The 27,978-nt window shown below is 40.0% G+C and overlaps 2 protein-coding genes across 4 annotated transcripts; both read right to left on the minus strand.

Annotated features, from left to right (window-relative positions):
- Positions 1 to 3,589: 3,589 nt before the first annotated feature.
- LOC110052262 (sialin-like) lies at positions 3,590 to 14,526 on the minus strand. 3 transcript variants are annotated; one of them, XM_089294222.1, is made up of 11 exons: positions 12,482 to 14,526; positions 10,373 to 10,648; positions 10,054 to 10,090; positions 9,395 to 9,594; positions 8,780 to 8,867; positions 7,994 to 8,080; positions 6,836 to 6,966; positions 6,226 to 6,375; positions 5,617 to 5,746; positions 4,728 to 4,966; positions 3,590 to 4,275 (listed from the first exon to the last, which is right to left on the minus strand). In XM_089294222.1, the coding sequence occupies exons 2-11, from the start codon at positions 10,592 to 10,594 to the stop codon at positions 4,099 to 4,101; spliced, it is 1,461 nt and encodes a 486-aa protein (XP_089150348.1). In that variant the 5' UTR covers positions 10,595 to 10,648; positions 12,482 to 14,526; the 3' UTR covers positions 3,590 to 4,098. The 3 variants fall into 3 exon arrangements, with proteins under 3 accessions (XP_089150348.1, XP_089150350.1, XP_089150349.1); XM_089294224.1 differs by having other exon boundaries at positions 10,567 to 14,526; XM_089294223.1 differs by lacking the exon at positions 12,482 to 14,526 and having other exon boundaries at positions 10,373 to 10,686.
- A 117-nt stretch (positions 14,527 to 14,643) lies between these two features.
- Positions 14,644 to 27,975, minus strand: LOC110052223 (vesicular glutamate transporter 2-like). Its single transcript, XM_020758332.2, has 11 exons — positions 27,805 to 27,975; positions 24,612 to 24,899; positions 23,926 to 23,962; positions 22,900 to 23,099; positions 22,084 to 22,171; positions 21,469 to 21,555; positions 20,963 to 21,093; positions 19,429 to 19,578; positions 18,727 to 18,859; positions 16,320 to 16,558; positions 14,644 to 15,527 (listed from the first exon to the last, which is right to left on the minus strand). The coding sequence occupies exons 2-11, from the start codon at positions 24,846 to 24,848 to the stop codon at positions 15,369 to 15,371; spliced, it is 1,461 nt and encodes a 486-aa protein (XP_020613991.2). The 5' UTR covers positions 24,849 to 24,899; positions 27,805 to 27,975; the 3' UTR covers positions 14,644 to 15,368.
- Between the last annotated feature and the right edge of the window lie 3 nt (positions 27,976 to 27,978).

Genomic DNA, 27,978 nt, shown 5'->3' on the forward strand with positions numbered 1-27,978 from the left:
ACGCTTTTCGTGCGAGACTAAGATAATGATCAGAAACCCTCGAACCTTCGCTTCCCGGCCAAAGATTCATTTTTCGGGCAATCTCTCAGCCGCGCACATTTATGAGCCGACATACCAGCCGTCTGAAGGCGTTTATTTACCAAATAACATGAAGACCACGAAGCATGGTACATCAGAGCCCACATCGCAGAGGGAACACTGTTAAGGTTGTCAACAAAAATGCAACGATTCAAAACTGCAGTGTCTGGGATGTGACCGACTGTACAAAGACATGCCGGGCTTCAGAGGGTCGGGAAAAGGCGGTGCGTTGGCGTTCTATTCCTACGACGGAGACGCAAGACACCCAGGTTACTGTACACAGTATTGTGCGAGCAGGTACGGCAATTATTGGGATCCCCTCGAGAGTAACTGGGAACAACCGCATGAAGCTGAATGAGGATGAACAACCGAATGAGGCTATTAACTGAAAGGAACACGAGAGATTTTAGTATTTAAGCGAGACTCGTGAACTTGTTATACACCGATATTTTTTTTTCAATAAAAGAGGTTCAATAAACTGGCAATTCGTTTATCATTCCGATTAGGTATAAGCAAATGGTTTGTCCCTGTGAGGGAATTAGAATTTGTTACAATTTCTCAGGCTTTGTATGCAATGTTTTGATTAAGGAGAGGCCAAACGTGAAACTTCATTTTAAAATTTCAGTCAATGACTTGTATTTACATGTATGTGGAATAAATTGGTCATTTAATTGGAGTCCATACCCTCTGGTTGCAAGTAGACGACTTATTTGCACCTATACGACATTGCTTTAATGTACCGAAGCTTTTCTATGCAATAAGGTAGACCGACGAGAAGTGTATAACACGTTTATAAAGATGATTTTATAGCATTTCTTTATTGGGATATTTGTATAATTTCACGCCCGAAATTTTTATAGTTATATTCATCGACTGCACTGGAAGGCATCTTTCACTATTCTCAAAAACCGGTTTAATTAAACGAGTAATACAGTATGCGAGTGTGAGAATTGCGTGACTACATGAAGCATTGGATAATAACTTCTGAGACAGACATGATACCAATCTGTCACTGGTCACCGAAGTATTTTGAGGTCAACAAAAATTTCAAGACGCTGGTTGCGTGACTTGAAACAAAGTGATACATATAATTATCTTAGAACGTTTTGGGGCCGATGCTTGCTTCAAAAATATTTTTTAAAAGCATTAATAATTTTTATATTTCCTAAAAAATAGTGCCAGATTACGGGTAGGAAGAAACGCGATCCTGTAAAGTCTATAGGCTAGAAAGGAAGTAGCAACAATGGCGACCTTCTCTTCCAGTGAACTTGCAGTTTGTTATTTGTAATAGCCATATTTCATAATAATTTCAATACACTACTGAAGAATTACTGTATTACTTGGCACAACAGTTAACATAAAGTTAAACCCGACACATAAAACAGTCAAACCCGACTGATACGATCGGCGTCTGATATGGTAAATTGGGGTCTCGTATTGTATGTTGGGGTCTGATATGGGGGGCCTGATATGGTGAGCCACGTTCCAGCTCTAATAGAAACTAAAAGCAGCTCTCTGCATATTGAAGTTTCCTTCGCGTTTCTTCTAGCTATCGGAGATTTCACGGTGTACAAAGAAACAAAGAAACGATAAACAACAACAAAATGCCATTACAGCGGCTTTTGTGAGAAATAATGCCGCTTGATCTTTATGAACGTGTTTTACACTTCTCGTCGGTCTACCTTATTGCATAGGAAGGCTTCGGTACATTAAACGAGTAATATGCGAGTGTGAGAACTGCGTGACTGCATGAAGTAATCGGATAATAACTTCTGAGAAAGACATGATACCAATCTGTCATCGAAGTCTGCTGATAAACAAAGGGGATTTTGAGGTCAACAAAGATTTCAAAGACGCTGGTTGCGTGACTTGAAACTAAGTGATACGTATTGCTGGTTTTCAGTGTCACGCAATTCAAAATAGATCAAAATAAAAATCGAAACCTGTCAATAGATAAAGTCCACAATCTGGGAAATGAAAGAAGGTAAATATGCAAAGACTCTCGCCAAAATTCTGGTCACAGCAATTTTTCTTATGCGAGATATGCGAAGAAATTTTTTACCCAAATTTATAGAGCTTTGCATGGAGACGCCATGCTGGTGCCCATCCGTATGGGGACCAACATGGCGGCCGGAAACCAACAGAAACATCTGTCACTGCAGAGTTTTGCTACAAAAGCGTGAATTTATCCCTCGAGGAACTCTAAAACATTAAGATAATACTTTTTCTAAGAATGAATTGTTCAGATAGCCAAGTTCACCGAAATAAGTCACTTTTTTAACCATCATGACAGCTCTCTAGGCTGTCATGTAAATGCCGCGTCACGCAAAAGCTTAGAAATTCAAGCGTAGTATATCACAAAACCAAGAACCCATTCGGAGCGAAAATTTGTATGAATATTAGTTTTCATCCGCTTTTATACATCATTTAGGTAAAATCTCAGGAAGATCAATAGTTTTGTAGTTCGAATTTTAGTGACGTCATGTGAAAACCAGCTATAACTATCTTACAGCGTTTTTGGACCGATGCTAGCTTCAAAAATATATTTTCAAAGTATGTTTCATTTATATATTTCCTAAAAAATAGTGCCAGAATACGGTAAGAAGAAGTCTATAGGCTGGAAAAGAAGTAGCAACAATGGCGACTTTCTCTTCCGGGTGAACTTGCACTTTGTTATTCGTAATAGCCATATTTCATGATAATTTCAATACACTACTGAAGAATTACTGTATTTAATTACTTGGCACAACAATTAACATAAAACAGTTAAACCCGACTGATTTGATCGGGCTCTGATATGGTAGGTCGGGGTCTCATATTGTAAGTTGGGGTCTGATATGGGGGTCTGATATGGGGGGCCTGATATGGTAGGTCACGTTCCAACTCTAATAATATACATGAAAAAATTACTCGATTCTGATTGGCTGAGAGCAGTGCAGTTCAAGTGTAACACCAGTGCAAAAAGTGTAACACCGGTGAAAAAAATGTAACCCCAGAGCAAATTACACATCGTAATTCTGAATTATGATTGGCTGAAAGACAATAGGAAATTTTAGAAGACAATGATATTACGTAAAATGAGGTCGAAAATTTTGGGGGGGAAACTTTGAAAAAAGTTTTCTCGAATGAGAAAACATGTCTTCAAGAAAGGTCTTCCGGCACTTCCTCTACGCAATTTTTTTTCATGTTTATATTATTAATAAGTAATCATACGGTTTTTCTAGTTCAATTTGGAATTAATTTGCACTTGTAAGTTTTTCAAAAAGCTGAAATTGCACCAAAAATGAATAATGTATAGCTTCTGCAACTTGCTTTTATCTTTGCCCTGACATGTCCCGGGTGTGATTTATCCGCAAATATGTATCAATTTACTTTATTAAGAATTGTCACGCCAGCTTACTTCTTGATGCGTGACGGCTTTGCACGCCAAAGAGACAATTTTAATTGTCTCGTGTTAAAACAGGGCTTCAACGAGAATGTGAGGAACAGAGAAGAAATACTTGGAGCTCACTTTGTATTTCATCGTCTGTTTATTCTGTTATTATTATGTTGTTTTAAAATTCTTATTTTGTTAAAAGGTTGTAGTATACTCATACTCGGGCACTGACTATCTCTTGAACGCACTGCGGCAAGGCGGTTCAAGAAACTCCATGGCGCAAGGGCTTCTGGGATAATCACGCCGAAGCCAGTGGTGCAATGGCTTCTGGTATTGCTTTGGTTCCGGGTTCCTAAGCTTTGATTGTTGTCAATCAATCAGCGATTTGTGCAACAGATATACTGGTTTTCACACTACGACTGGAGAAACAGTCTAGCTTAGAATCGCTATCTATTTATGCGCTGACCCAAAAGATCGCAAACATGCCAACGCGCCGAGCTAGTTCCCAGTCTTTTCTAACTGTGTGGTTCCGTAGGATCAACGGCAATAGGTTCCTGTATAAGCTTGTGATAGGACATATTGTCAATCTTCCTTAAAACGTCAACTTCTTTTTCAGTTTGTGTAACCTGACTTTGTCGATGCCATCAGTAGCCCATCTCGGCCATTTCGTCAATGTCTGAGTCCTTCTCAGACAACTTATCATATTCATTGTTCACAGCCCATGATTGTTTTTCTCCTGAGGAAAACAGTACATAGAATATGGAGCCAAGAAGATAAACCGCTCCGGTTATGAAGAAGACGACCCTCCATTCTAAGGCAGTCTGTTGAAACAAAAAAAAAGACAACTTCTTGAGGGTAACTTACAAAGCTTGTTGTCCGATATAATACTGATGGTGATGGGATGACTGTTGGAGTTTTTAAATTAAACCGGCAGCAATTTAAAAAATGGAAGGAAGATAAGAGAGAGCGAGAGAAAGAGAGAGAGAGAGTGGGAGGAAAAGACGACTGACATTCGTTTGGATTTTGACATCACCGACTTAAGAAACACCGTTTTCATAAATCCAGGCAAGTATACTAACTACGTATAGGTGGTACTGGCGGATGCGGATCCTACTGGTCAACCTTGCACCCAGGACTTAACCATTGAAGTTTCAAGAGGAGAGCGCTGGGAACAAGCCTGTCCACTGGTGATATGATGCCTTTCCTAGATTCTGATCGGAGGTATCATGAAGGTCGTACTGTGGCTACATGGCGCCCATTTCACAGTACTTACATGACGTTGGACGATAACTCCCGTCAGGGTAGGCGTCAAAATTCCCGCTGTTGTTGCTGCAGTGTCTGTTATTCCAAGCAAGACACTGGCGAAAGACGGAGCTATATCAAGATGATTGACAGCGAAGCCGCTGACTGTTAATCCTTGAAGTCCCACTCCCAGAGTGAGAAGTACCACAACAAGGTCAGAGTTAAATGAATAGCTTAATGCTACGAGGAGGAGAGCCGGAACAACAGAACCTAAAGTAAAACAGAAACGAACAAAACATTGAACTAATTCAGCGTGGGATCTGACCTTTGGATTCCGGATCAAGCGGTCCTGGTTCGAGCCCAGCTTGGGATCACGTGCACACTGTTTAATCTTTGGCAAGAAATTTTTTTTTTAACTTTGTCCGTCGCTCTCCACATCAGAGACTAAACTGAATGAGTACCGCCGATTTCTGCGGGAAATCGGGCATTCTATGTGTAATCTGCCTCGGCCGGGAGTAACATCCCTAAGAAAACTGAGTAGCAATCTACCAGTCGATTTGTTCTACGGAAATCAGAGTTACAAACCAACCTGGTATTCTATCTCGTCTATCGTCTTGAAGGCAGAGTTCTTTCTTTTTTTTCCGGCTGTACATATGGTGTAGCAGAATTCTAAATCATGTGTATAGATGCATCGTTTCCTTCACTGTGATCAGAGACACACGGAAGTTTCAGACAGAAATTTTGTAGAAATTTTTGCGTTTTTACGTAAGGACGATAAGCTAACATCACTCTTTTGAAATGATTCGGTTGTTTCTGTCTACACAATTTCTAGGAGCTTGACTTATTTCATTCAAGGCATACGAACATCCTCGTCAATGCCATACAGAAAACTCCAGGGAAGTCTTAAAGCTTTGTTTTACCGGTTGTATGGAATATCTTTCTGACTGTTCCTGTTGTAAGATAATGCTTGCGAAGATAGTCCGCTACTATTCCAGAAAGCAACGTTACAAAGAACGTCACCACATAAGGTATAGAGGATGCAATAGATGTCTGTAAAGAAAAATCAATCATCTTTAGCTGTTGAATACAATACCACGATCAACATGTGAATTCTGCTTAACGGTTGTCGCATATTTCTTCTATTGATAGCTCTGAGAATTTGGTGTTATATCAGGAAGCAGGGATGAGTGCTCGCCTTCCACCAATGTGGCCCGGGTTTGATTCATCCGGCCCGATGCCATATGTGGGTTGACTTATTGCTGGTTCTCGCCTTGCTCCGAGGGTTTTTCACGGTTTTCCTCCCTCCACAAAAACAGAAAACAGCACTCCAAATTCCAATTCGATTAAGATAGAGGACCCACATGAAAACCTGCTAATGTTGATGTGGCTTCCTCTCTAAATATTGTCATTTTTTAGGATAATATACAATTTTAATTTCATTTCTAAGAAGTGTCCCTACTTAGTCTGTTTAAGCTAAATTATTTGACACAAGGTTTTATTATTTTTTTTACTGATTTACTCCATCTTACCTTTTCGAGACCAAAATCAAAAAGTTGAGTAAAAAATAAAGGAAGCTCTGAAATCATGGTGTATGCTCCCCACGCTTGCGAAAAATGCGCCACAACGATTGCCCACACTGGAAGAGAATTCAAGATTGATTTCCATGGAATTGGAACATCCTGTAACGAGGTGAGTTATCAATGAATATATACCATGAATCAATGAGAAGATGGATCGATAGACGGACTGATAGATAAATGAATGAATTTCTGTCTGTCCCCACGGTCTGTCTGATCTGTCTGTTAGTCTTACAGTCTGTTAGCCGAGTCAAGTGGTCTTTCACCCTATTGGTTAGTTGGCTGTCAAGCTATATCCGGTCTGTTAGTCTTTCGGTCTTTCGGATAGACCTTTTGGCCTGTCGCATGGGCCTATCTGTCTGTCTATTTGTCTGTCAGCCTGCCTGTCCTTCTGTTAAACTGTTGATCTGTCGGTCTGTCAGTCTGTCTGTCTAACAGTCTGCCGGTCGGTCTACCTGTCGGTCTGTCGGTCTGTAGGTCTGTCGGCCTGTCACTCAGCCACTAGATCCTTTTGTATTCATTTGAGATAATTTTGCGATACAAGCCAAGTTTCCCTCCATACCTTTCTCTGTAAATCACCTGCTAAGCTAAGCTCTATGTACTCTACTTCTTCCTTCGAGATCCATGGTTGCTCTGAAGGTGAATTCCTGACCATTAAAAGCCATGTAAGAGACCAGATGATCCCACTGGTACCTAATGCGGGGTAGATATAAAAAGCATACTGCCCACTTTTACATCTCTCTCGTGTAACCTCGCAGTCATAAAAACAAGCAGCATTTTTTTAACAAATGTCAACAAACGCAGCCGTAGAATTTCTAGTACGACAAAAAATTAAGACAAGCAAAGTGACACAAAAAATGTTGTGATTGACTTAAACTTTATTAAATTCCACACATGGAAAGTTCTTTTCATATAGATCACGCAGACGAGCCCATAAACAGGTGCGGCAACTTTCTGAGAAGCACAAAGAGCAGTGTCGGAAGTTCTTGACCGACGACGTTTCATTAAATTGAACAAAGCAGCATTTTGTGGCTTGTGCGAAGCGCGAGCTACATGCTAACACCTTCAAAACAGGTGGAAGGCCGATGTTGATTCCACTATCAACTTGACTCAAAACTCTTGAAACTCAACGATTTTAATACTAAAACTCCTGGGTAAAATTCAGGATAAAACCTCCGATTACAATCGATCGACGACTTCGAAAACCAACTAGGTCACATGGTGTAAGTTATACATACTTAGTCTCCCGGATGTCACGCAATCCCTATAAAACGGTAACAACAACCGATCTAGTGGCAAGCCAGTTTAAAGATGAATTTCTGAAGACAGTATCGCATTTAAATGGCCAAATAGGTTGTCAAGTCTTTCTCATGCTTTCATGTCAAATTCTTGACAAAAAATCCACTAGCACGTAACAATGTTCTTCGCAGAAAAACACTTGCAATGTTACTCTTTTCTCTAAGAAATTAAACCACGTGAGTTTGCACACTTTTGTGATTCAGTTACCAAAGTTGGATACGGTGTAAGGCAAATCTTTCATCTACATGAAAGTAATTTCCCAAGCTTAAGAAAAACAAAACATTATTTGCATCACTTTGCTTTTTTTGATTTTTTGTTGTAAGACATCTATCCAGAAAAGTTTTGTCCAGCGTACTAATTACTGTCTGACGAAAAAAAAAATCCCAAAAGAGTAGAGTAACATCAACAAACCAAAACTCACCAAAAACGTAAAATATACAAGGCCAACCATAGTGGTCCGCAAGGTATCCAGACAGGAACATAGAAATAATAATTCCTGCTACTGCTCCTACAAAAAGAAGACAAAAATGAGCGCCTCCTTCAGAGACTTTGAACTTATTGGAAGAAAAATCGTCAAACCATCTCACGCTAATGATTGCAAAGACTTTGATATTATGTAGCGCACGTTGGATATGAGTTGGCTATAATCATCTCATATCCAGCAAGCGCGAGCGTAATAAATGCTTATTAACAACGCCCCCAAAATATTGAAAACCGCCAAAAATAAAATAAAAATAAAAACAAAAACGCTTACCATGATGGCTAAATAATATGATGACATAAATAGGTTCTTTTATCTCATGCCTGCCTGGCGTCTACATGCGTAGTCTCGCAATACAAAAGTTCTTTTAATTTCCTCGCTATTCTTTCCGTCACATTTCGGAGCCTGAATAACTTAGCACTAAATATAGGATCCATCTGGTGTCTATGAATGGGTTTTACATGCTTAACACTCTTCCACACGAACAAGACAAGTTTTTATAACTAAGATGTCAAAGTATTGGAGTGGACAGGTATGGCATTTTGTGTTTAATTTAAACATCCGACATATCACCTTGCGCATGGGATGCACAGAAGACTCAGGGCGTCTGTTGGCACCAGGCAAGGCCAGGCGACCTTTATAACAAGGTGAGTTCTGTTTCTGGTCTCCATTACCACTTGTTTTTCGAGAAGAACACCGGATCCCATCGATTAATTAACTGCTTACCTGAGGGGTTAAATGTTCCAAGTTTGCTTCTCTCTAAAGGAGGAGCCCATTTACTCCATACCGCGTGTCCAGCTGGAAATACTGATCCCTTGGGAAAATAAATATTAGAAAGGCAATTGCATATATGCTCTGTGTGTGTAGTATAGATATTCGTATACATGGAATGCATATTTTGATCTTATGGAGAATTATGCACACTGTGCCTTTTTAGTCTGTATTTGGCCCAAACATAGTTAATAGAGGGGAATGGTTATGAAACTCGACAAAGTTCTTTGTTGTGCGGTTTTGTTCTCTTTTTTGGCCTTGACCGTGCACAAAACACAATAGTTGTTTACTGCTGACCGAAGAACTAATCAATAGAAATGTTTTGGTTGCGTAACTATTGCATAGTGTATGAAGGCAAAACAAACGATTGGACCTTCCAACATAAATCTTGCCATCTTTGTTTGTTCCTTTGATGTTTGCCGGGCTTCATAACCATTCCCCTCTATAAACTATGGCCCAAACAAACCCACTTTTATGACAACGATAAGAAAATAAAAAGAACAGTGGAGAGAACAGCAATCCTTTTTCATTAAATAACAGATTTTTCATTACCCGCGCGTGCTTTCTTACCTCTGCTAGGCCCATGGCAACTCTCAAAGCAATTAACGTTCCCACGCGCATTCTTGCAGCTAAGGGAGTGAAAAGAGTCAGGGCTCCCGTGGCGCCTACCGCCACACCTATCACTGTGGCGCCGCCAAGTTTTCGCGCCAAATATCCCCCTGGCAAATGCGTGAGTAAATATCCATAGTAGAATGCACTAAGAATGAATCCTGAAGACAGAAAGAATAATTTTAGACGCTGTGACTTTACAAATAACACTAGGCAAAACGGGATGAAGTTTAAGAGAGTTATTTTCCCATATGGGACCTCCAAAAGAAACCACCAGGCTTTTTCACTCTGAAAACGCATCAAATATTTTCCGTTCACACTACGCCGGAAAAATTTGAAAACGTAACAATCACTGGCCATTTTGAATTTGTGTCTGAGGAAAACCCAGGCAGGGAAATCACATGACTATCATGACATCATCGTTTTCGAAAAATGCTCTGTTTTCCGTTCACACTAGCTAAAACTTAAAGCCGGCGTTTTCAAATTCTTAAAACACGAACAGCGTTTTCGGAAAGCTCCGTTTTCGTGACGGATTAGTGTGGACGGGACCTAATCTAACATTAAACGGTTGTACAGATGAGCATTAATTATAACACTTGTAGATAATGAATACGGTATACCTTGTGTTGTAGTGCTCCAAGAGAACTCTGCAGATTCCTGCATAAAGTAAAAAGAAGCAAAAGGTCGTAAACAAGAAGGGAAGATACCGACAGAATATGCCCCACTCAGTCATATAAAATGAAAGATAATTTTTTGCCGCTAAGTCTCTCACAAATGTCACAACTGGAGAAGCTGAAAACTAACAAGGAGTGATAATGTAGACTTAAATCCTCGACACCATTTAAATCGTTGACAAACGCTCAGGCCCCAAAGGGTGGCTAGTCGGCACCTTCTCACAGTTTTGTTCTCATGACACAATACGTTAATTAAATGTTTTACCTGTACTTTTTTTCCATCGCTGATGACAGAATGATTAGCCACCATCACTGCAAGAGCCACGCTGAGATTTACACGCATGGCATACACATTCGCGAATCCCAACATAAGAAACAGACCAATCATGTAACGCACTGGTAGACAACACCTTGTGTGACATGGGCATGGATTGCCCGATTGTGTCACTTTACTGTTACCTTTTCCAGTTGTGTTTCTGGACTCCATTGCAGGCGGTCTTTGTCTGGATAAAAAACAGCAGTTTGTCTCCGATAGCTTTTCCTATAAAAAGTTAAATACAATGTTTTGATAATAAAAACTAATAATACAGAATTTCCAAAAACGCAAGTTAAAATGGAAGTTGCAGTCACTGACTCTCTTTTAGTTTTGCTCAAAGTCATCGAAAAAGTAAATAGAATATCACAGCTTTGTAACAAACCCGTGCAAACGGCTTGCACCAAATGGCCAAAACTTGGACTTTTTGCACTTTCGCATTTGTTTTTATTTTCAACCCGGACGGACTCAGTGCAGGTCACTCACCCTCATCGTCCCGGCTGGGACATAAGGTCATCCTGGTAAAACTTGAAATACTTTTTTCAGCTGGTAAAAGTGATTTCCCGTCATTTAAAGTTAACCATGAAACGAAACAGCGTTTTAATTATTACGTCTATGCTGTTTGGCGGCAAGTTAGAAAGGGAGTTTGCCTCAATCTAATTTTTATATTGAACGTTTTATATCAACTCACTCCAGTTATGGTCAATCAAGGCAAAAGTTTAAATCTCGCCTTAGATGAAACCATTTGTTATACAAGTTTATGGTTATTAGTCTTAATGGGCTAGAGAAAACCAGCCTTAGCTAGATAATCGTTATTTCAGTTCCTACGGTTCCTATTTTAGCACGATACAGTTCTAAAATGAAGCGGAAAAACTACATAAGCTTACATACACTCTTTTTTATAAGAATACATTTTACAAGAATATCGAGGCTGCAATTTTAAGAATATTTTAAGAATAAACCCAAGGCTGGGATTTTGAAGAGAATATTATTTTGTGTGTTGAAAGTTTGCAAATAGACAAAACAATTATGTTTTTAACTAATCCGTATAAAATTCTTCCTTTCTATAAACGGCAAAACTAGCCAAAAAATAACAAACTCAGCACTAGCCGTGTGTTCGATGCTAAGAACATTTCTACAAGAAGTTATATGTGTCAAATTAGGCTTATTGCCTGTTGTCTGGTTCCAAAATTACTTCAACGCATCAATGTCATGAAGGACAGATAATCTGACGTTTTATCGACATAGTCTACTTTGAATTTTTTTTTTGAAATCTAATCTAAGAATATTCACAGGAATATTTTCAGCCTAACATCGGAAGGAAAGTAAGAATAGCCTAGGCCAGAAAACAATATTCTTATAGAAGAAAAGAGTGTTGAGAACTCGCTTTGAGTTTCTCGCACACTGTGTACAACATTTCAACATCTCTCTGTTGAAAATGTGGACCTATTTTTTCATTAGTAGAATTTCGTTAGAATATTCTACAAATATTATAAACTAAACGAAAATAGTTCTTCACATATTGAACTGCTTTTGTGCTGAAAGAATTGCACTGTGAGCATTTCAAAGAAACCAAGATGTCTGGCACGATGGTCTACTTAACCGATAGCGACTATCTTGTTATGCAAATATGATCGAGAACTAATGAAAAGCCGTTTGTTATCCATAACAAAGTGTGTTTAATTGGAAGAAAAAAAGATGGTTTCCGTGCGCATTTCTGACACTGTCCATCCGTTGATCGCAAGGGAATTCAAGGCTACAAATTCGAGGAAGTTAAACAAACAGAACAAACAGAATCATTTCGTCAGTAAGTTCTGTTTGAAGTCGCTTTTATTCGCTTTCCAGACGAGCTAGAGAAATAAGTTCTCATGAAAGCTGCGAGAAAAGTAAAACGGCCAAAACCGAATAACTTGAAGTTATGCAATCGCGCGCGATCATTTGGAGTGCTCTCATCAGTCAGTTCCTGGCATGCTGGTAGATAGTCTTGTTTTCTAACTATAGTCCGCTTTCCTATTTTGTTCCGCTGAAAGCCGTTATCACAGACAATTAAAAGTAACTTACCGCCTGAAGATCGTAACTTGATATCAGAATCTCGTTTAACACAAAGGTAATTTGCCGTGTGAAGCGCTTTCTCTTTGTACGCAAAGGAATAGGCTCCGGACTAAGCTTAGCACTCTAAAACTGTTTTTCCGAAGCTGCGGCTTCTTTCCAGTTCGGTGAATCCCAATCTCGTTCCCAGAGTCTTCGTTCCCCTTGACCAGCGGTCGGAAAACGAGAGCTCTGGGAGTAACACAGCGGTCAAACGTCTGCGCATGTACAAGCATTGGAGCGACTAAAAGGCGGTCAAAATGACATTGTTCTTTTCGTGAGTCATCGGCATCCTATAAATGACATTTCCCTCGTTATTTATATATTTGTTTATGTTTTAGCCTTTACAACGAGAGCTAACAGAAATAAGAGTTAAAAATTGTGCTACCTTCTGTTTGTTGCAGTTCTTTCTTTTCCGCGGTATGTATTTTCCGTGCTCCCTGAATTTTCTGTCCGCCTCGACTTTGCATTTAGTGCACCAGTTTTTTCCAGGTTTGTAGTTTAGAAAAGATTTTCCCACCTGGTCAAAGACCAGGTACAGGCGGTTTGGGATCGGTATTTTGGCCAGCTATGCCCCCATGACGATGAACATGAACATCGTTTGTCGTTTCGATTCATCTCGTTGCTGTGCTTCAGACAAATCCTGGATCCGGATGGAATCCCCACAGTCCTTGCCAAAATTTTTCCAGCTCGTCTGAGCGAAGCCAAATGACTGCAATTGTCTTTTTCTTCTTCCATTTTTCCTTCTTTTACACACCGTTTGTCGTCCGTTTCCGGCGTCACGCATCGTACGATTAATAAAAACAAAAAAATATATACGACGCCGTCGGTTCGTAGCATGACACGGGTTTTCAAGACTTCTAAACTTTTTTGGTAAAGCTCAAAACAAAATGGTAAATCAACAGAATACAGGTAACTCAATTAACTTTGTGTCTGAAAAGTCTTAAGTTTTCCTTTTACCTACTTTCTTTTCCTTTTACAGATTTCCATGAACTTTTCAATTTTTTTTCGTAAATTTTGCGTGACACCGGTTGTTTCCCATGTTTTCCTTTAAATTTTTGCGCGGGAAATTGGTGCGCGGCTGCCAAAACATGTACCCATTTGCGCATGCCCGGCATTTGACCGCTGTGTTTATGGGAGTAACCATTTCAGGCATGCGCCATAGATGCAGACTGCGCAGTGAAACTGGATGTGCAGAATTACCAGAATTCGGTTATTTCAAAATGGTTGCTCCCAGAGCTCTCGTTTTCCGACCGCTGGTCAAGGAGAACGAAGACTCTGGGAACGAGATTGGGTGAATCCTTGAGAGAGCGCGGTTTCATCTGCGTTACCATACATTCAAATTCCGTCACGCTTGCGTGTCAAGCGTAGTAACAGAGGGGTGGGTGGAGAAGATGTCAAGGGCGAAATCACACGAGAGCGTGCGAATCCCGATGGGGCAAAAGGGACTGACCACTAATTTAGCTTCATGGGACGTCTTTAAAAAGATATATCAGGATATACACAAGGGGAAAAGTCGCTGTAACATGTTCCTAGGACACGTTCTCGTTCTCGCGTGTGCCATGTTTGTTATAATTGTTTCTGTAACATATCTTCGCGCTCATTCTCGCGCCTCCCGCGCGCGAACTCGTCTGCCGCGCTAGAGCCCGCTAATCCGCCTGTTCTGCAGGCTAATCATCTCACCGCTGCACGTGGCGAACGTTGCCACATCATGGGCTCCTCTTGTGAGCAGATATAACTAGATCATTTGCTGCTAACTATCGTTTCAGTATGTCCGTGCAACAAGACTGCTATAGAACGAGCACCTTGCGAGTCTCGATCTAAAAATATCCCTCATTTTGATTGACACAAATTTTCATTTATATTATTTAATATTCAAATGGCGCAAATAAACACGTAGATATGATCAACTAATAGGCCTAAAATTTAGACGCAATTTATTTGTTGAATTTTATTCAACAAATAAAGAAGGCAAAGCCATGTATTACACATGATAAACATGACAGTTTTTGAGAACACAAGATAATTTAGAGACCAACAGCTGCAGGTGAATGTTTTGTGTTCCTTAAACGACCGAAGAAGCTCGAAGTGTTCTACCATATAAGAACGTCTAATTTTGGAGCTGAGGCTGAACGTTCTTCTTTTTTTTTTTTTTTTTGCGATTTGAGGCTGAAAACGTTTTTAAGATGTTCTTAAATTTACACGGTACAAAAATAAGGAAGACAGGCCAGCACGGACTCCCTAAATAATAGATGTGATGTGATTACATGTGTCTCTCATAATTTGGCTCTTACGAGCGTGTCTTTGAGAGATCTACCTCTTTTCTAGGCTATAACAGAAGGATTTCTGAGAATGGTTTTCAGCAAAGGCTGATTTTGTGTTAAAGCCCTTAAGTATTTGGGTTGATTTACATTTTTTTGTTGCTTTTATTTTATGTTTGCCATTTAATATATAGATTAGCAAAATATAAACGTTCTTAATCGACTCTCAACCTGAGGAATGTTCTTAATTCGTTCTTGAAATAAAGAACGTAAAGCCATGTATTACACATGATAAACATGACAGTTTTTTTTGAGAACACAAGATAATTTAGAAATCAACAGATTAGCAAATATAAACGTTCTGAATCGACTCTCAGCCTGGGGAATGTTCTTTATACGTTCTTAAAATTTGGTTAATCTCAGCCTAAACGTTCTTATAAAAAAGGTTCTTATCGAAAAAAAGAGTGTACCTAACTCTGCCTTCTTGACATTTAAATGGTATGGACATAACGTTTTTTTACAATTCATGGCGCTGAATAATTACATATAAACATAAAAGAATAAATTTTTAAAAGGCCAAGGGATAACTGATCTATCTTTTACTCAGTCGTTAACGACTCATTTGTCGTCAGTTTGTCGTATTCGTTGCCATTAGCCCAGGGTTGTTTTTCACCAGATGCAAACAACACATAAAATATCCCCCCCAAAAGAAAAACCGCACCCATTATGTAGAAAACCGTTCTCCATTCCTCAGCACTCTGTTGAGAAGAAAGAAGAAAGAATTACAATTATATTTGAACTTTAACTCTTATAAAACGGAACTAGCTCGTTTTCAGTCTTTCTCGGTTGTTGTTTCAGTCACTTAGTTGTTTTCTCTTCCAGTCCGTGCTCGGCGCTTTCACTCATTCGCTGGTTTTCGTGTGCTCGACTTACTTAAACGGACAGCAATAGCCCCTCTCAGTACCCCCTAAGGGCTGGAAAATTTTCCCCTCCCCCACCCCTTTCTGTATATTGGAGCAGTGAAAGAGTGACCTTCACTCTAGGATTTGGGCTCTCCATATTTTTGAGCGCTTCCTGTTACGACATGGATAATCCTTCGTAAATTTATTAAGTGAAGGCGCGGTGGTCTCATTGTTAGCGTGCACGCCTCCCGTTCGAGCCGTTCGGGTTCGAGTCCTGGCCAAGTACATTATGTTGTGTTCTTTAGCAAGACACTACTCTCACAGTTCCTCTCTCCACCCAGGTGTATAAATGGATACCGGCGAACGTAATGCTAGGGGCAACCCTGCTATGGACTAGCATCCCATCCAGGGGAAGTAGAAATGCTCTTAGTTGTTTCATGTCACTGACACCGGAAGATAAGCTCCGGCCTGATGGGCCACTTGGCTCGTATGCAGACTTTACCTTTACAGTGACTCGTTTCGGCATTAATTTTACAGGTGATTTGATCCCAATCGCTGGTCGTGCCAGGGGTCTTGTGTATCATTCAAGCCTCAGATGTATTAACGACATCTAAATTGGACGTATATTCGCGAGTTGACAGTACTTACATGATGTTGAACGATAGCTCCAGTCAGTGTGAGAGACACAATTCCCGCTACTGTTGCTATGGTGTCTGTTACTCCAAGTAAAACACCAGCGAGGGGCGGAGCTATATCAAGGTGATTGACATAGTAGCCACAGATTGATAATCCATTGAGTCCCATTCCTAGTGCGATTAGTGCTCGAACAATGCTTGAATTGGATGAATAACTTGCTACAATGAAAAAGACAGCCGGAAAAACATAACCTAAAATGAAAGAGAAATAGAGAAAATGAGGTTATATTCAACTGTATCCCAAGAGGCGGAGTGGCCTAATAGTGAGCTTGAGTGATATGCTTTACTCTCACAGAACCCTTTTAACCCAGATGTCCAAAACGATCGGGATTGCGAAAACGATGAAGTCTACCAAGGATAGCCTGTTATATACTGCATCCATTCCAGGTGGGGAGGAGGGGGAAGATAAGTATTACTGCTGATTGCTTCATTCTATGGTGGAAAGCAGTGTCCTGTTGAGGTCCATATTCAACGTCAGAATCAGTCAAGATAATTTCCATTTCATTATTCTCAGAACAAAGGGCGTTTGATTCGCAACCAAGACACAGACTATAGTTGCGTTTTCGAGTCTATGATAAACCTAACCGGGCGTCAATTCACACCTTGCCGCACCCTGTACTGCATTTTGACACAGCTGTATGTAATTAATCTTCGTTTTACTTCAAGGCTGATACAAAAATGATGATATGACAGGCGTACGGGCCGGGGGAGCGATGAAAGGGCGGGGGGGGGGGGCTGCAGCCCCCTCAGTTTCAGAATTTTTGAAATTTTCGGGCAAAACGCTGATGATTTGGGCAAACGTACTCGGGAGAAAACATTCTAAAAGGTTGTCAAGACCAGGCTTGTAGCCTACTTGTCAAAACAGAATAGGCCACGTTCAATATATCAATATTTTAACATGGCTCCGAGGCTTTCAGGAGAAACTTCTATATTTGGTGTTTTTTTCTTTGTAGCCAAGTCTCTTTTAGGAAATGAGAGAGAGAAAAATTTACACTTTTGACCCGAAAGCCTCGGAGCCATGTTAGAGTACTGATATATCGAACGTGGCGTATTAAAGGGATAGCTTCACAGTTCGACGCATGTGCAATGTGTGATGTAGCCGCATCCAATTCCATTGTTTATAAACCAATCAGATGCGAGTACATAACTCGTTCGTCTGGTCCAGAATAAACGGTTCGGCCCGAATAACAAATTCGCTGTTCAATTCTAAATCCGCCATTTTCTGTCTAAATCCGCTTACATCTTCCGTACAATTTGGACATCAGGCATTCTGCTGGCCTTCGTGTAGCCGTGTAGTTACTCAAAGGCTATCCTTTGATTACGCTTTCACAAATTTATAGTCTGTGATTTTAGAAATACGTCTTTGTTGATACGAAAACGAAAATGTGCTTTATGCATGGAGTCGGAACATATGAAAGGAATTCCAATGAGAATTCTCACGTATATCGTCAGGTTTTTGCGACTGACTACGAAAGTTACAAAGGTAAATTTCACGCAAGAGTGATTTGGTTACATATTTACATAGATTATATAATCCTATTTCTTTTTTTTTCTTCTTTTATACAATTTTGAGTTCACGCACACGTTTTAACGAGCGCTTGCGCTCCTAGGTGTCGCGTGGTTAAATAGAGTATTGTTGTTGTTGTTGCACGCTTCCGATTGCTTTTATAAGAAATAAAATTGAACGATTAACGTTATAACTTGCGCATGCGTCCAGCCGCGAAACCCTCCCTTTAAGGTGGCTTCATAGGGTAATCATTTATGGCGTTGTGCGCGCAACTTTAATGTTCTGAATGCTGTTTTTGCATTCGCTTTTACACCCAGTCCCCTAAACTTATTACATGTAATAAGCAATGATTAAATAGTGTTGTACTATCATCTCTGTTAACATTTTGAGCTTTAGTCTTGAATTATAAATGCCTACTTTTGTTTTTGTAGTGGCTCTGAAAGGAGCCGTTTTAAATGGCTCCACAAAGAGCCGTTTTCAAATTTTCTTGACATTTTCGTACGAGAAAGAAAGAATTATCGGTTTCTTTACAAGTTCCTGATTTTACTAGGCTGTCGATCGAGGTCATAGAGTATGCGGGGTTTCAAAGTAACTACTTTTGGAATGATAACAGTTTTATTAGGCGTGAGAATTGTGAACGTTTTTGTTTTTACTGTGATTTGGGTGCGTTTCAACAACACTCACGCTTTCGGGCATTGTGTAATTTTTTCGGGTAATAAGGTCACCGCCACCCCCCCCCCCCCCCTCCCGCCAAGGCCGAAGGTGCCCGTACACCTATGATGAGTATAGACACGAGCTTGAGGCAACCCTCTCAGTGTAGCGGAATTCTAGGTGCAGCTATTTTTTACTTTACCAAGTGCAGTGAAGATCTTTCTGACTGTTCCAGTACTGCAGATGCTTTGTTCCCGAAGATAGTCCGCTAATTGCCCTCCAATCAATACAACAAAAAACGTTACCAAGAAAGGTACGGTGGATGCAATAGTTGCCTGTTAAGGAGAAATCAATCACCTTAACCCCTTGAACACCATGATGAAGATGCGAATTCTCCTTACTGTCTACGAAGTTTGGAAATATCAAAGCAACATACCGTATTCTAACTGAGACATATACTAGAGGTTTCAACTGAATTTAACAATTAAATGTTGAGCTCCCGGTTTCTGTTGACTATCAAAGTTGGTAGACACTGAGGGAAGGCCGACCGACTGGTTGGTTTTAGTTTCTATCGACTTTGATACTTTGCTAGGGCCGAAGCTTCCCTCGCTGACTACATATCAGACGATAGAAACTTCGAGCTCGCAGTGCAACTGATCAGTAAATATCAATCCTAGTACCGTTTCCCAATACCCATGCTGTTGTCCCATGGACAAACGCTGTAGTTAGTTTGTGAGCTATCGAGCGGAATCATAGCTCCGCTTCCCAGCTTAGTGTCTCGGGTTCTTTTATGATGCGCCATTTGAATTTTTTGAGTTATACCTTTACAATTAGCTTTTTTATGCATAATTTAACATATTACACTACAAATTTCATTAACTGATCTTCAACGTGTTTTCTTTACCTCGTTAAGGTTGAAATTGAATCGTTTAATGTAAAATATAGGAAGTTCTGCGACCGTGGTGTATAAACCCCACCCATGAGTGAAATGCGCTACTATGATTGCCCAAACTGGAAGGGAAGTGAAGATTGATTTCCAAGGAATTAGAACATCCTGCAAATGAGATAAGCGAAAAAAACAAATTAGCGAGCAAACGAACGAATGTATGAACGAAGGAACGAAGGCACGAAGGCACGAAGGCACGAAGGCACGAAGGCACGAAGGCACGAAGGAACGAAGGCACGAAGGAACGAAGGAACGAAGGAACGAAGGAACGAAGGAACGAAGGAACGAAGGAACGAAGGAACGAAGGAACGAAGGAACGAAGGAACGAAGGAACGAAGGAACGAAGGAACGAAGGAACGAAGGAACGAAGGAACGAAGGAACGAAGGAACGAAGGAACGAAGGAACGAACGAACGAACGAACGAAAGAAGGAACGAACGAACGAACGAAAGAAGGAAAGGACGAACGAAAGAATATATGAATGAACGAATGAACTAACGAACCAACGAACCAACGAACGAAGGAAAGAAAGAACGAAAGAACGAATGAACGAACGAATGAATGAATGAATGAATGAATGAACGTGTAACGCTTGCGGCGACTTAAAAACTAGTCAAACTTCGAGGTGTGTCTCTTAAAGGCGTGTCTGCTAAGGCGGGTCGTCTGCGAGGTAGCAAGGATCACGGAAAACCAAGTTGACGGTTAACGGCGATTTATTGCTTCAAATAGTAACGATCGTAAACTGAAATAATAATATAACGAATTTCTAATCAATTTACTTGAAATGCTGCGCAACATAAGATCAAGGGGGCGTGTAACAATCTACGTGTCTACGTCGATAACGCGACAAAATAACAACGAACAACGTAAATTAACATAAACAAATCATTATAAACTACGTTAAAACTACTCGAGATTGCATAAACAATCAAAAGATGAACATTTGCGGCTGATCAACAGCCCAGAATAGCGTAGTCTTAAATGTGGGCGTTCACTAAATAAGGCTCTAATTTATGCGATGTTCTCTTTTTGAATCCAAGACAATCAAAATTGTGTTATGTACGATTCTGTACATATATCTGCTTTCGCCCAAAATAGAACAAACTAAATCTAAACAAACTAAATAAGACTACGAAAATCACTTACATATCGGTCCCGCTTGTGCCGAGGTTAGGAAACGAAGAACAGCAAAGGTACTACTGATCAAGGCGAAATCTTACGAAACTCTGTTAAAAGGACGCTAACTAGCTTTTATATGCGCGTGGTGACGCTAAAAGCTCCGATTACAAAACCAATAGGAAACTAGATAAGCATACGTAAACATTGTAACTAAGTTCGTTATTAAGACCTAGGCACGCAATCAAGCTAATCGATAATTGATCTAATAAAAATTGAGACTTTGTCTAGTACCCTCAACAGAACGAATGAATGAGAGTAACTGATTTTTGTTATCACTTAGCAATACTCTTACGTAAGTATGTTTTTATCCATACCTTACTCTGTAAATCCCCTGCTAAGCTAAGTTCTATGTACTCCACTTCTTCTCTTTTGATCCATGGCTGCTCTGAAGGTGAATTTCTAACCATCAGTAGCCACATAAGAGACCAGAGAATCCCGCTTGCACCTGCGGAGAAAAATCAATCACATTTCACACTACTACACCGCACTAGTGCTAGCAATGAGAGGCGCCTCATTGATGAAAGACAAGCGCCCAAAGTATTCCCGATTTCTAATGAATCATACCAGACTACAGTCCGAATAGTTTCCGACCCTTCATGTATGATAAGAAAGAAATGCCACTGAGAAGTGTTTCTGCAGAAATTAAACAGCACACGAAGAAAAAAGAGTCCGATTCAATGTTACTGTATGCATGATCCTAAAGACTATTTCCAAACGTTTTCAATCGAAATTTATGTGTCGATCCGAAAATAGTGTCCAATTGACGACACTGTCTGAAAATCTGTATTAGTTGTCGTTGTATAAATGAGCTAGTACTTACCAGAAACATAAAATATCATGGGCCAGCCATAGTAATACGCAATGTAGCCGGACAGATACAAGATAAGAATGATTCCCAGGTGACCTCCTACAGAAACAGGTCGAAAAACGAATCAGTGATCACACTGCTGAATCAGAAAGTTATATATACCGTGATGTGACCTGCTAGTTTACCTCTTGTGATTTTACGTACCTACAGCCGTCCTGATGTTATTCAAAAAACTCTTATATAATCATTAGAACGAAGAATTGTTTCTGAAAATTGGAAATTTGGATAACTGAAAAATTTAAAACTCATGGTTGTCATGGGAACTCCTCAAATGGCGGACAGACACTTCTGACTTCAAAATACTCGTGAGGGGTAAACTGAAACAACTATGGAACGTTTTAGCAAGGACTCAGAATGCCAATGTTTTGCACAATCGGAAAAAAATCTCAGGAGGGGTTCCACTCTTCTCACACTGTGTCCGATGAAGGTTAAAGTATGAAAGTTAAAGTCTGTGTACTTTCTTGTACGTTTAAGTGAGAGAGAAGTGTTAGTTTGATACATTTAACTGCATTGTGCTTATTCCGTCTGGAATCGTAAAAGAAAGGACGGACCTCGTTCTAAACTTACCTGCGTAGTTGAGCGTTCCAAGTTTGCTTCTCTCTAAAGGAGGTGCCCATTTACTCCACACTGCGTGTCCAGCTGAAAAAACCAACCCCTAAGAGATTTAAGATCACAATAAAGATTAGTAAAATAATGGCAGCCGCCCACTGAAAAACGTTTTTGGCTCTTATAGAAAAACGGTCAAACACACAAATTGTACACGTTTCTTGTGCGTGTTTAGCAAACACACTTTCTCTTCCTGATTTAGGCCCCGAAACGTCCAATCAGCCGGACAAATTTGAAAACGGCGTTTTCATTCTGAAAATGCAGCAGATGTTTAATATTAAAACGCAGCAATCACTGGCCATTTTGAATTTGTGTTTGAGCGAAACTCTGACAAAGAAATCCCTGATTATCGTGACGTCATCGTTTTTGAAAAGATCTGTTTTCAAAATGTTCTCCGTCCACACTAAAACGCAAAGCCGGCGTTTTCAAATTCCTCTGGTTTGAAGAGCGCTTTCAGAAAGCCCCGTTTTATTTCGTGACGGATTTTTGTGGACGGTAGGCCTAACCGCAGAAGAAAAAGCTGGATTATCAAATTTCTTCGGTGTAGCGTGGACAGGGGCCTTACACAACTCTAGTAACAACAACGATGATAATGATAATCACTAGAATAACCATAACACACAACTTATCTTTTTCATTTAACGGTCAGTACTTATCTAAACATTAACAAAAAAAAATCCTAAAACCTTGCAGTACAGGCAACTTGAACTAACTACTTCGACAAGCAAAACTCGTCAGCTGGCCTTAAAGGCAGTACAAATCCGAGCGCGTTCTTACCTGAGCCGCGCCTATTGCGATCCTCAAGGCCATAAACATTGCCACGTGCATCCGCGCAGCTAGAGGGGTGAAGAATGTCAGGGCGCCGTTGAGGCCTACAGCTATGCCAATCACTGTGGCGCCGCCGAATTTTCGCGCCAAATGTCCTCCGGGCAAAGGCGTGATTATGTACCCGAAGTAGAATGCACTAAAAATAATTCCTGCAAATAGAGAGAGAATAGAAGCAGGTACATGTCAACAGGAGTGCCAATGCGAAAAAGTGTTCGTAGACTAGGTTCCGATTAATTTGGTTTTGAATCTAATTAATGGAAGAGACTCATTCGCTCTATCTGATCGATGACTAGTTCACTCTTGCACGAATTTTATTAACCGATAACCAAGTTCACTGCAAACGCAAAATCAAAGCCAACATATCTTTCAGTTATAAGTCCAAGGGCGTTGAGACCATGAAAAAGTTACCTCGAACAATGTTTTTCCCAAGCTGGGTTTTTTCATTTATCAGTTAAGTCTATATGGTTGCTACATACGAAAGATTTTGAATCCATGTGAGAGTAAGCTAGATTAATGAAATGAACTTAAATCATGCTCGAACACTTTGATCAAATTGTTGTTTGCACAGACCTGACCGCAACTTAATGTTGTCAGCAGGAAAGCAGCCTGCTCTACAGGCATCTAGAAGTAATTAGGAAGCGCGAGTTATTGTTGTGAGCTCGCTATCGTTTACCAAGCGGCCATGTTCGATTTAGGGTGAGCAGTGATCGCCCCTTTCGCTTGTCGCCCACCTCCTCGGTAGAAATTTCATTATCTCCCCAACCTTCCTCTGCTTTAAAAATTCCAGATGGCGGCCAAATATTTTGCGAAGAAATTCTGAGTTTTTGTCCGCTAAAATAAGCCAGTACTGCAGGCTACCAGGAAGTAGTCTAGAGGCGATTTAAAAGATAAACCTTAAAATGATATTTACGCATCGATGATAGAAAGGTTAATAAAACAGGATGAGCTGTAAAAAACAGACAGAATCTGGCGCACCTTGTGTTGTAGTGCTCCAAGAGAACTCCGCAGATTCCTACATCAGATGAAATTATAACGTGTAAGCTTTCAGCAAAGAACAGAGCAATCAACAACACAAATCAGAGTAAAGTGGAAACGAACGGCAACAAGGAAGATTTATATTTCTCCGACCTCCGATTTGTTTCTCTACTGCATCTCAGTAGAGATGCAGCTCGGGGACTCAATCCTATATCTGTCACAGCTTTCCATATGAGAAGATAGCAAGGAAGTCATAACCATGGTGGAGTTTGAATACCTGATCTTGATAAGCTTAGATTCTTTCAGTTTTATCTATGCGTCTTCCCCTTCGTTTTAGTTTTACTCGAGAAGATATATCAAACAAGAGAGACCACGCATGGTTTACGAGATCTCATAACACTTCCTAACACTTTGCTGCTCTCTTCTCAACGTTTGGAAATGCGGTAAAATACGGACCCTCATTTTTGATATTTTACTTTAAGCTTACGAGAAATAGCGTTGACTGGAAAGATTTGGTGCGATCAAGCTAATTCAAACAACCAAAATCTGGAACTTCTAGCAACCGCTAGCGATCATCAGTCAGGGAATTAAAAGGATGTTAGCCGAGAGTATATTTGTTCAGAGTATTTTGACAGATTAAGAAAGTTTTGAGTTTCGTTCTCATTCAGCAATCTAAATCAAATTACCTGCACTTCTTTGCCACCTCTCATGACAGTTAGATCAGCGACCATCACGGCGAGGCTCATACTGAGATTAAGACGCATGGCGTACACATTAGCGAATCCCAACATGAGAAATGCACCAATCATGTAACGCACTGAAGGACAACACCTTGCGTTACACGGACATGGATTCCATGATTGCGCTACTTTTCGGTTGCTTCCTCTAAAAGAGCTGTGATTTCGGCTTTTTGTGGAGTCCATAACAGCTGGCCTTTGTCCGGATTAACACATTTTTGTCTCCGATATCATTTCCTATTAAGGAAACAAAACGGTTTGAAGACTTGGCAAGAATTCCCAGAGCCACCTGTCCCTCTTGGCTGGCAAGGCCAGAGAGACACATGATTTTATTGGCTAGGTTCTTGGCTAGGTTCTTGGACTCAATTGTTCAATGTTGGTTTCCGTTCGGAAAATATACCTCGGTTGATCTCTTGCTTAAACCGTTCGATTACAGTACCTACCTATCAGAAGAAAACGTCTGGCCGGAAGTGATATTCATGTTTGGCCATGGAGGACTTCGCTGTAAGTTCTCAGATCCCATAAGCCAGTTTTAAACTTAAGTATTCCGTGAGAAATGGCACACGCTCGTTTTTTTTTTATATAAGAATATTGGGAGGAGCTTTTTTTTTTTTGCCGAGACTGAATATTTTTATATTTCTGCCGATTTTCTGTTTTCGAATGTATTTGGTGTCTGGATGGTGTTAAAGTAATTTTGGAGCCAGCCTGATATGACGCACATAACTCCTTGCAGAAATGTTTTTAGCATCAAACATACCGCTAGTGCTGTTTTGTTACTTTTTGGCTAGTTTTGCCGTTTAGAGAAGGGAAGAAATTTATACGGTTTAGTTAAAAACAAGTAATTGTACAGTATTTACAAATTGTTAACCCACAAAATTATGTTCTTTTCAAAATCTCAGCCTCGGTTTATTCTTAAAATATTCTTAAAATTTCGCAAATTTCAGCCTCGATATTCTTATAGAACATATTCTTATAAAAAAGAGAGAGTGTAAAGCGTGTTCACATACATACACTCTTATTGTTGGTATTAATAAAATGATACATTGACATTGTGTTAATCTCAAGAGGTGAATTTTTGAGCAGTGGCTACTTCAGTTCCTGTAAAATGTCATTTAAAAGTCATTTTATTAAAAGTGTTGGCTTTTGCATTTGACATTGGAACTTAAAACCTTTCGTTCCGAAAGGAAAAGACCACTCGTAAGCAGCAACCCCTTTTAGCAGTGACTTCAAATGTAATTCGAATTTTTATAAAAGAATAATGGAAATTACAGATAACCATGTAAACATATTCATTATACCGTACTGAATGATGTAAATTAGTCTTAATTCTTTTTAGTTTTACTTCTATCTTTTAGTGGCTAAATTACCATACGGTAAAATCCCACTTTAAAGCCCTGGGCTTACATAACTTCCTAAGGGGTTTTGAATGGGCTTATAAACCGGGGGGGGGAGGCGTATATCCCGGGGGGCTTATAAGCGGAATAAAAAAAATGTTTCGGAATGACGAGATAAAACGTATCTGAGAAGCGAATTAAATCTAACATACCTTTACATTTAGAGCTATTATTACCTCATTATTACCCTATTATTACCGTTTTACCCTATTAGCCTATAACTTTCGATTAAAAAATTTTGATCTTTGTAAAGAAACGCCAAAGGAACGCACTTATACAATAGATGGGCCTATATATATCCGGGGGGCTTATATCCGGAATAATATCTTTGTTAGCAAATAGAAGGGCTTATAACAGGGCGGGGGGGGGCTTATAACCGGGGGAGGGGTGGCTTTAAAGTGGGATTTCACGGTATTTTTTTTCTATAAACAACAGAACTAGTCTTGTTCACGCTGAAAAAGAATTGGGGCACGTTCTCTACAAACGAAGTTAAGATTATGATAAACATTTTAAGCACATAAAATGTTCACATTTTACGTGTCAGTGATGAGTATTTTTTCATATATACATGAGAAGATCGCAATGAAATATATCTGCTTATGTTGTACCAATATTTCAAGCACCTTAAGTAACGCAGACCTTCCGAGGGTGACGATAAAAAAGGTTTGCTAAATTCAAAAGTAGAGCGGTTCGTCAATTTAAGATTCTCTGAAAGGTGGTCAGTAGCTGACGCAACGGACGAATTAGCCTAGCAAGAGTTGCATTATTTGAGGCTGGCTCAATCAGCCCAAATAACTAGAAACTTACTGAATATCGAATGTATCAGTTCGTCATGTTCTATTAGATGGGTTTTTCGTGTTCTATTGAAGAAAAACCGTTTTCCTTTGGTTTGGTTGAGCAACCTTTTCAACCGGTCTCAAACCTGGTTGAAACGGTCGTAAAAGCATTTCTGTGGTTATGTCGCGTGATTGTAGCTCGCGTAAGGACTGTTCCCAGGTGTTAAGGCGTTTCAATTTGGGTTCAATCTATAAAACGGTTGGAAAGTCAGGGGCATCCAACGACCGTTTTCTCTCGAATGCTTTTAAACGCTGTTTTAGGCTATCTGGAGTACTTTTAAAGCTCTGTAGGTTAATTCTAGGTTGCGCTAAAAAATTTTTATCTGTTCGGTTATTCTAGGGGAACTTGGGTATTCTCGAATTTATTAGGGCTTTTTTGTCCGTTCCCCGAAAACCTTAGGTCTTATCGCCTTTCCGAAAGTGATAGCTGACCTTTTTTCGGTACCCAAAACAACATTTTTTTACGATCCGAAAACAACAGACATTAAATTTCTCATATCACGAAAGTTCGAGGTGACAATTCTCTTCAGAAAATTAGAGGGGATTAGAGGCCTTCCGAACAGATAATTTACCGAAACCATCCGTTGGGCGCCCCTGGAAAGTGTTCTAATGAGAAATGCCAACGGTATCAACCCAAACCGGTTGCGGTTGAAACGGTTGATCCCAATAGAACACGACCTAAAAACTGTTTCTAATCTCCCTTTCAGCCCCGAACTCACAGGTCTTCCTTTCGTTAATTTCTTTGTTTGTTGCAGTGAATCGAAATGTCTAACACACATTAAAAAAAATCAATTTACAAACTATATTCTCAAGCAAGATCTTCACAGCGCTTCCAGACGATAAGAACGATTCTTTAGTCTCGCCCGTGATATGCTTTACTAGGTTAATCCACAAGATGACAATAGAAGTTACCTTACAATGCATTGAGGAAGCTGCGACGTTTCAATTGTCAATCATCTCCAATAAGAATTCAATTTCTTTCTGTTGTTTACTTCAATGACCATACCAGCGTAATGTGCCAATTTCAGTGCTTTGAAAGAAAACAAGGCGTTTTAAATCATTTTCCGCCCGATGTTTGTTGCTTGG

This window comes from Orbicella faveolata, unplaced genomic scaffold (assembly GCF_042242905.1).
Source record: "Orbicella faveolata isolate gen_17 unplaced genomic scaffold, um_ofav_v1 contig_25, whole genome shotgun sequence".
NCBI lineage: Eukaryota > Metazoa > Cnidaria > Anthozoa > Scleractinia > Merulinidae > Orbicella > Orbicella faveolata.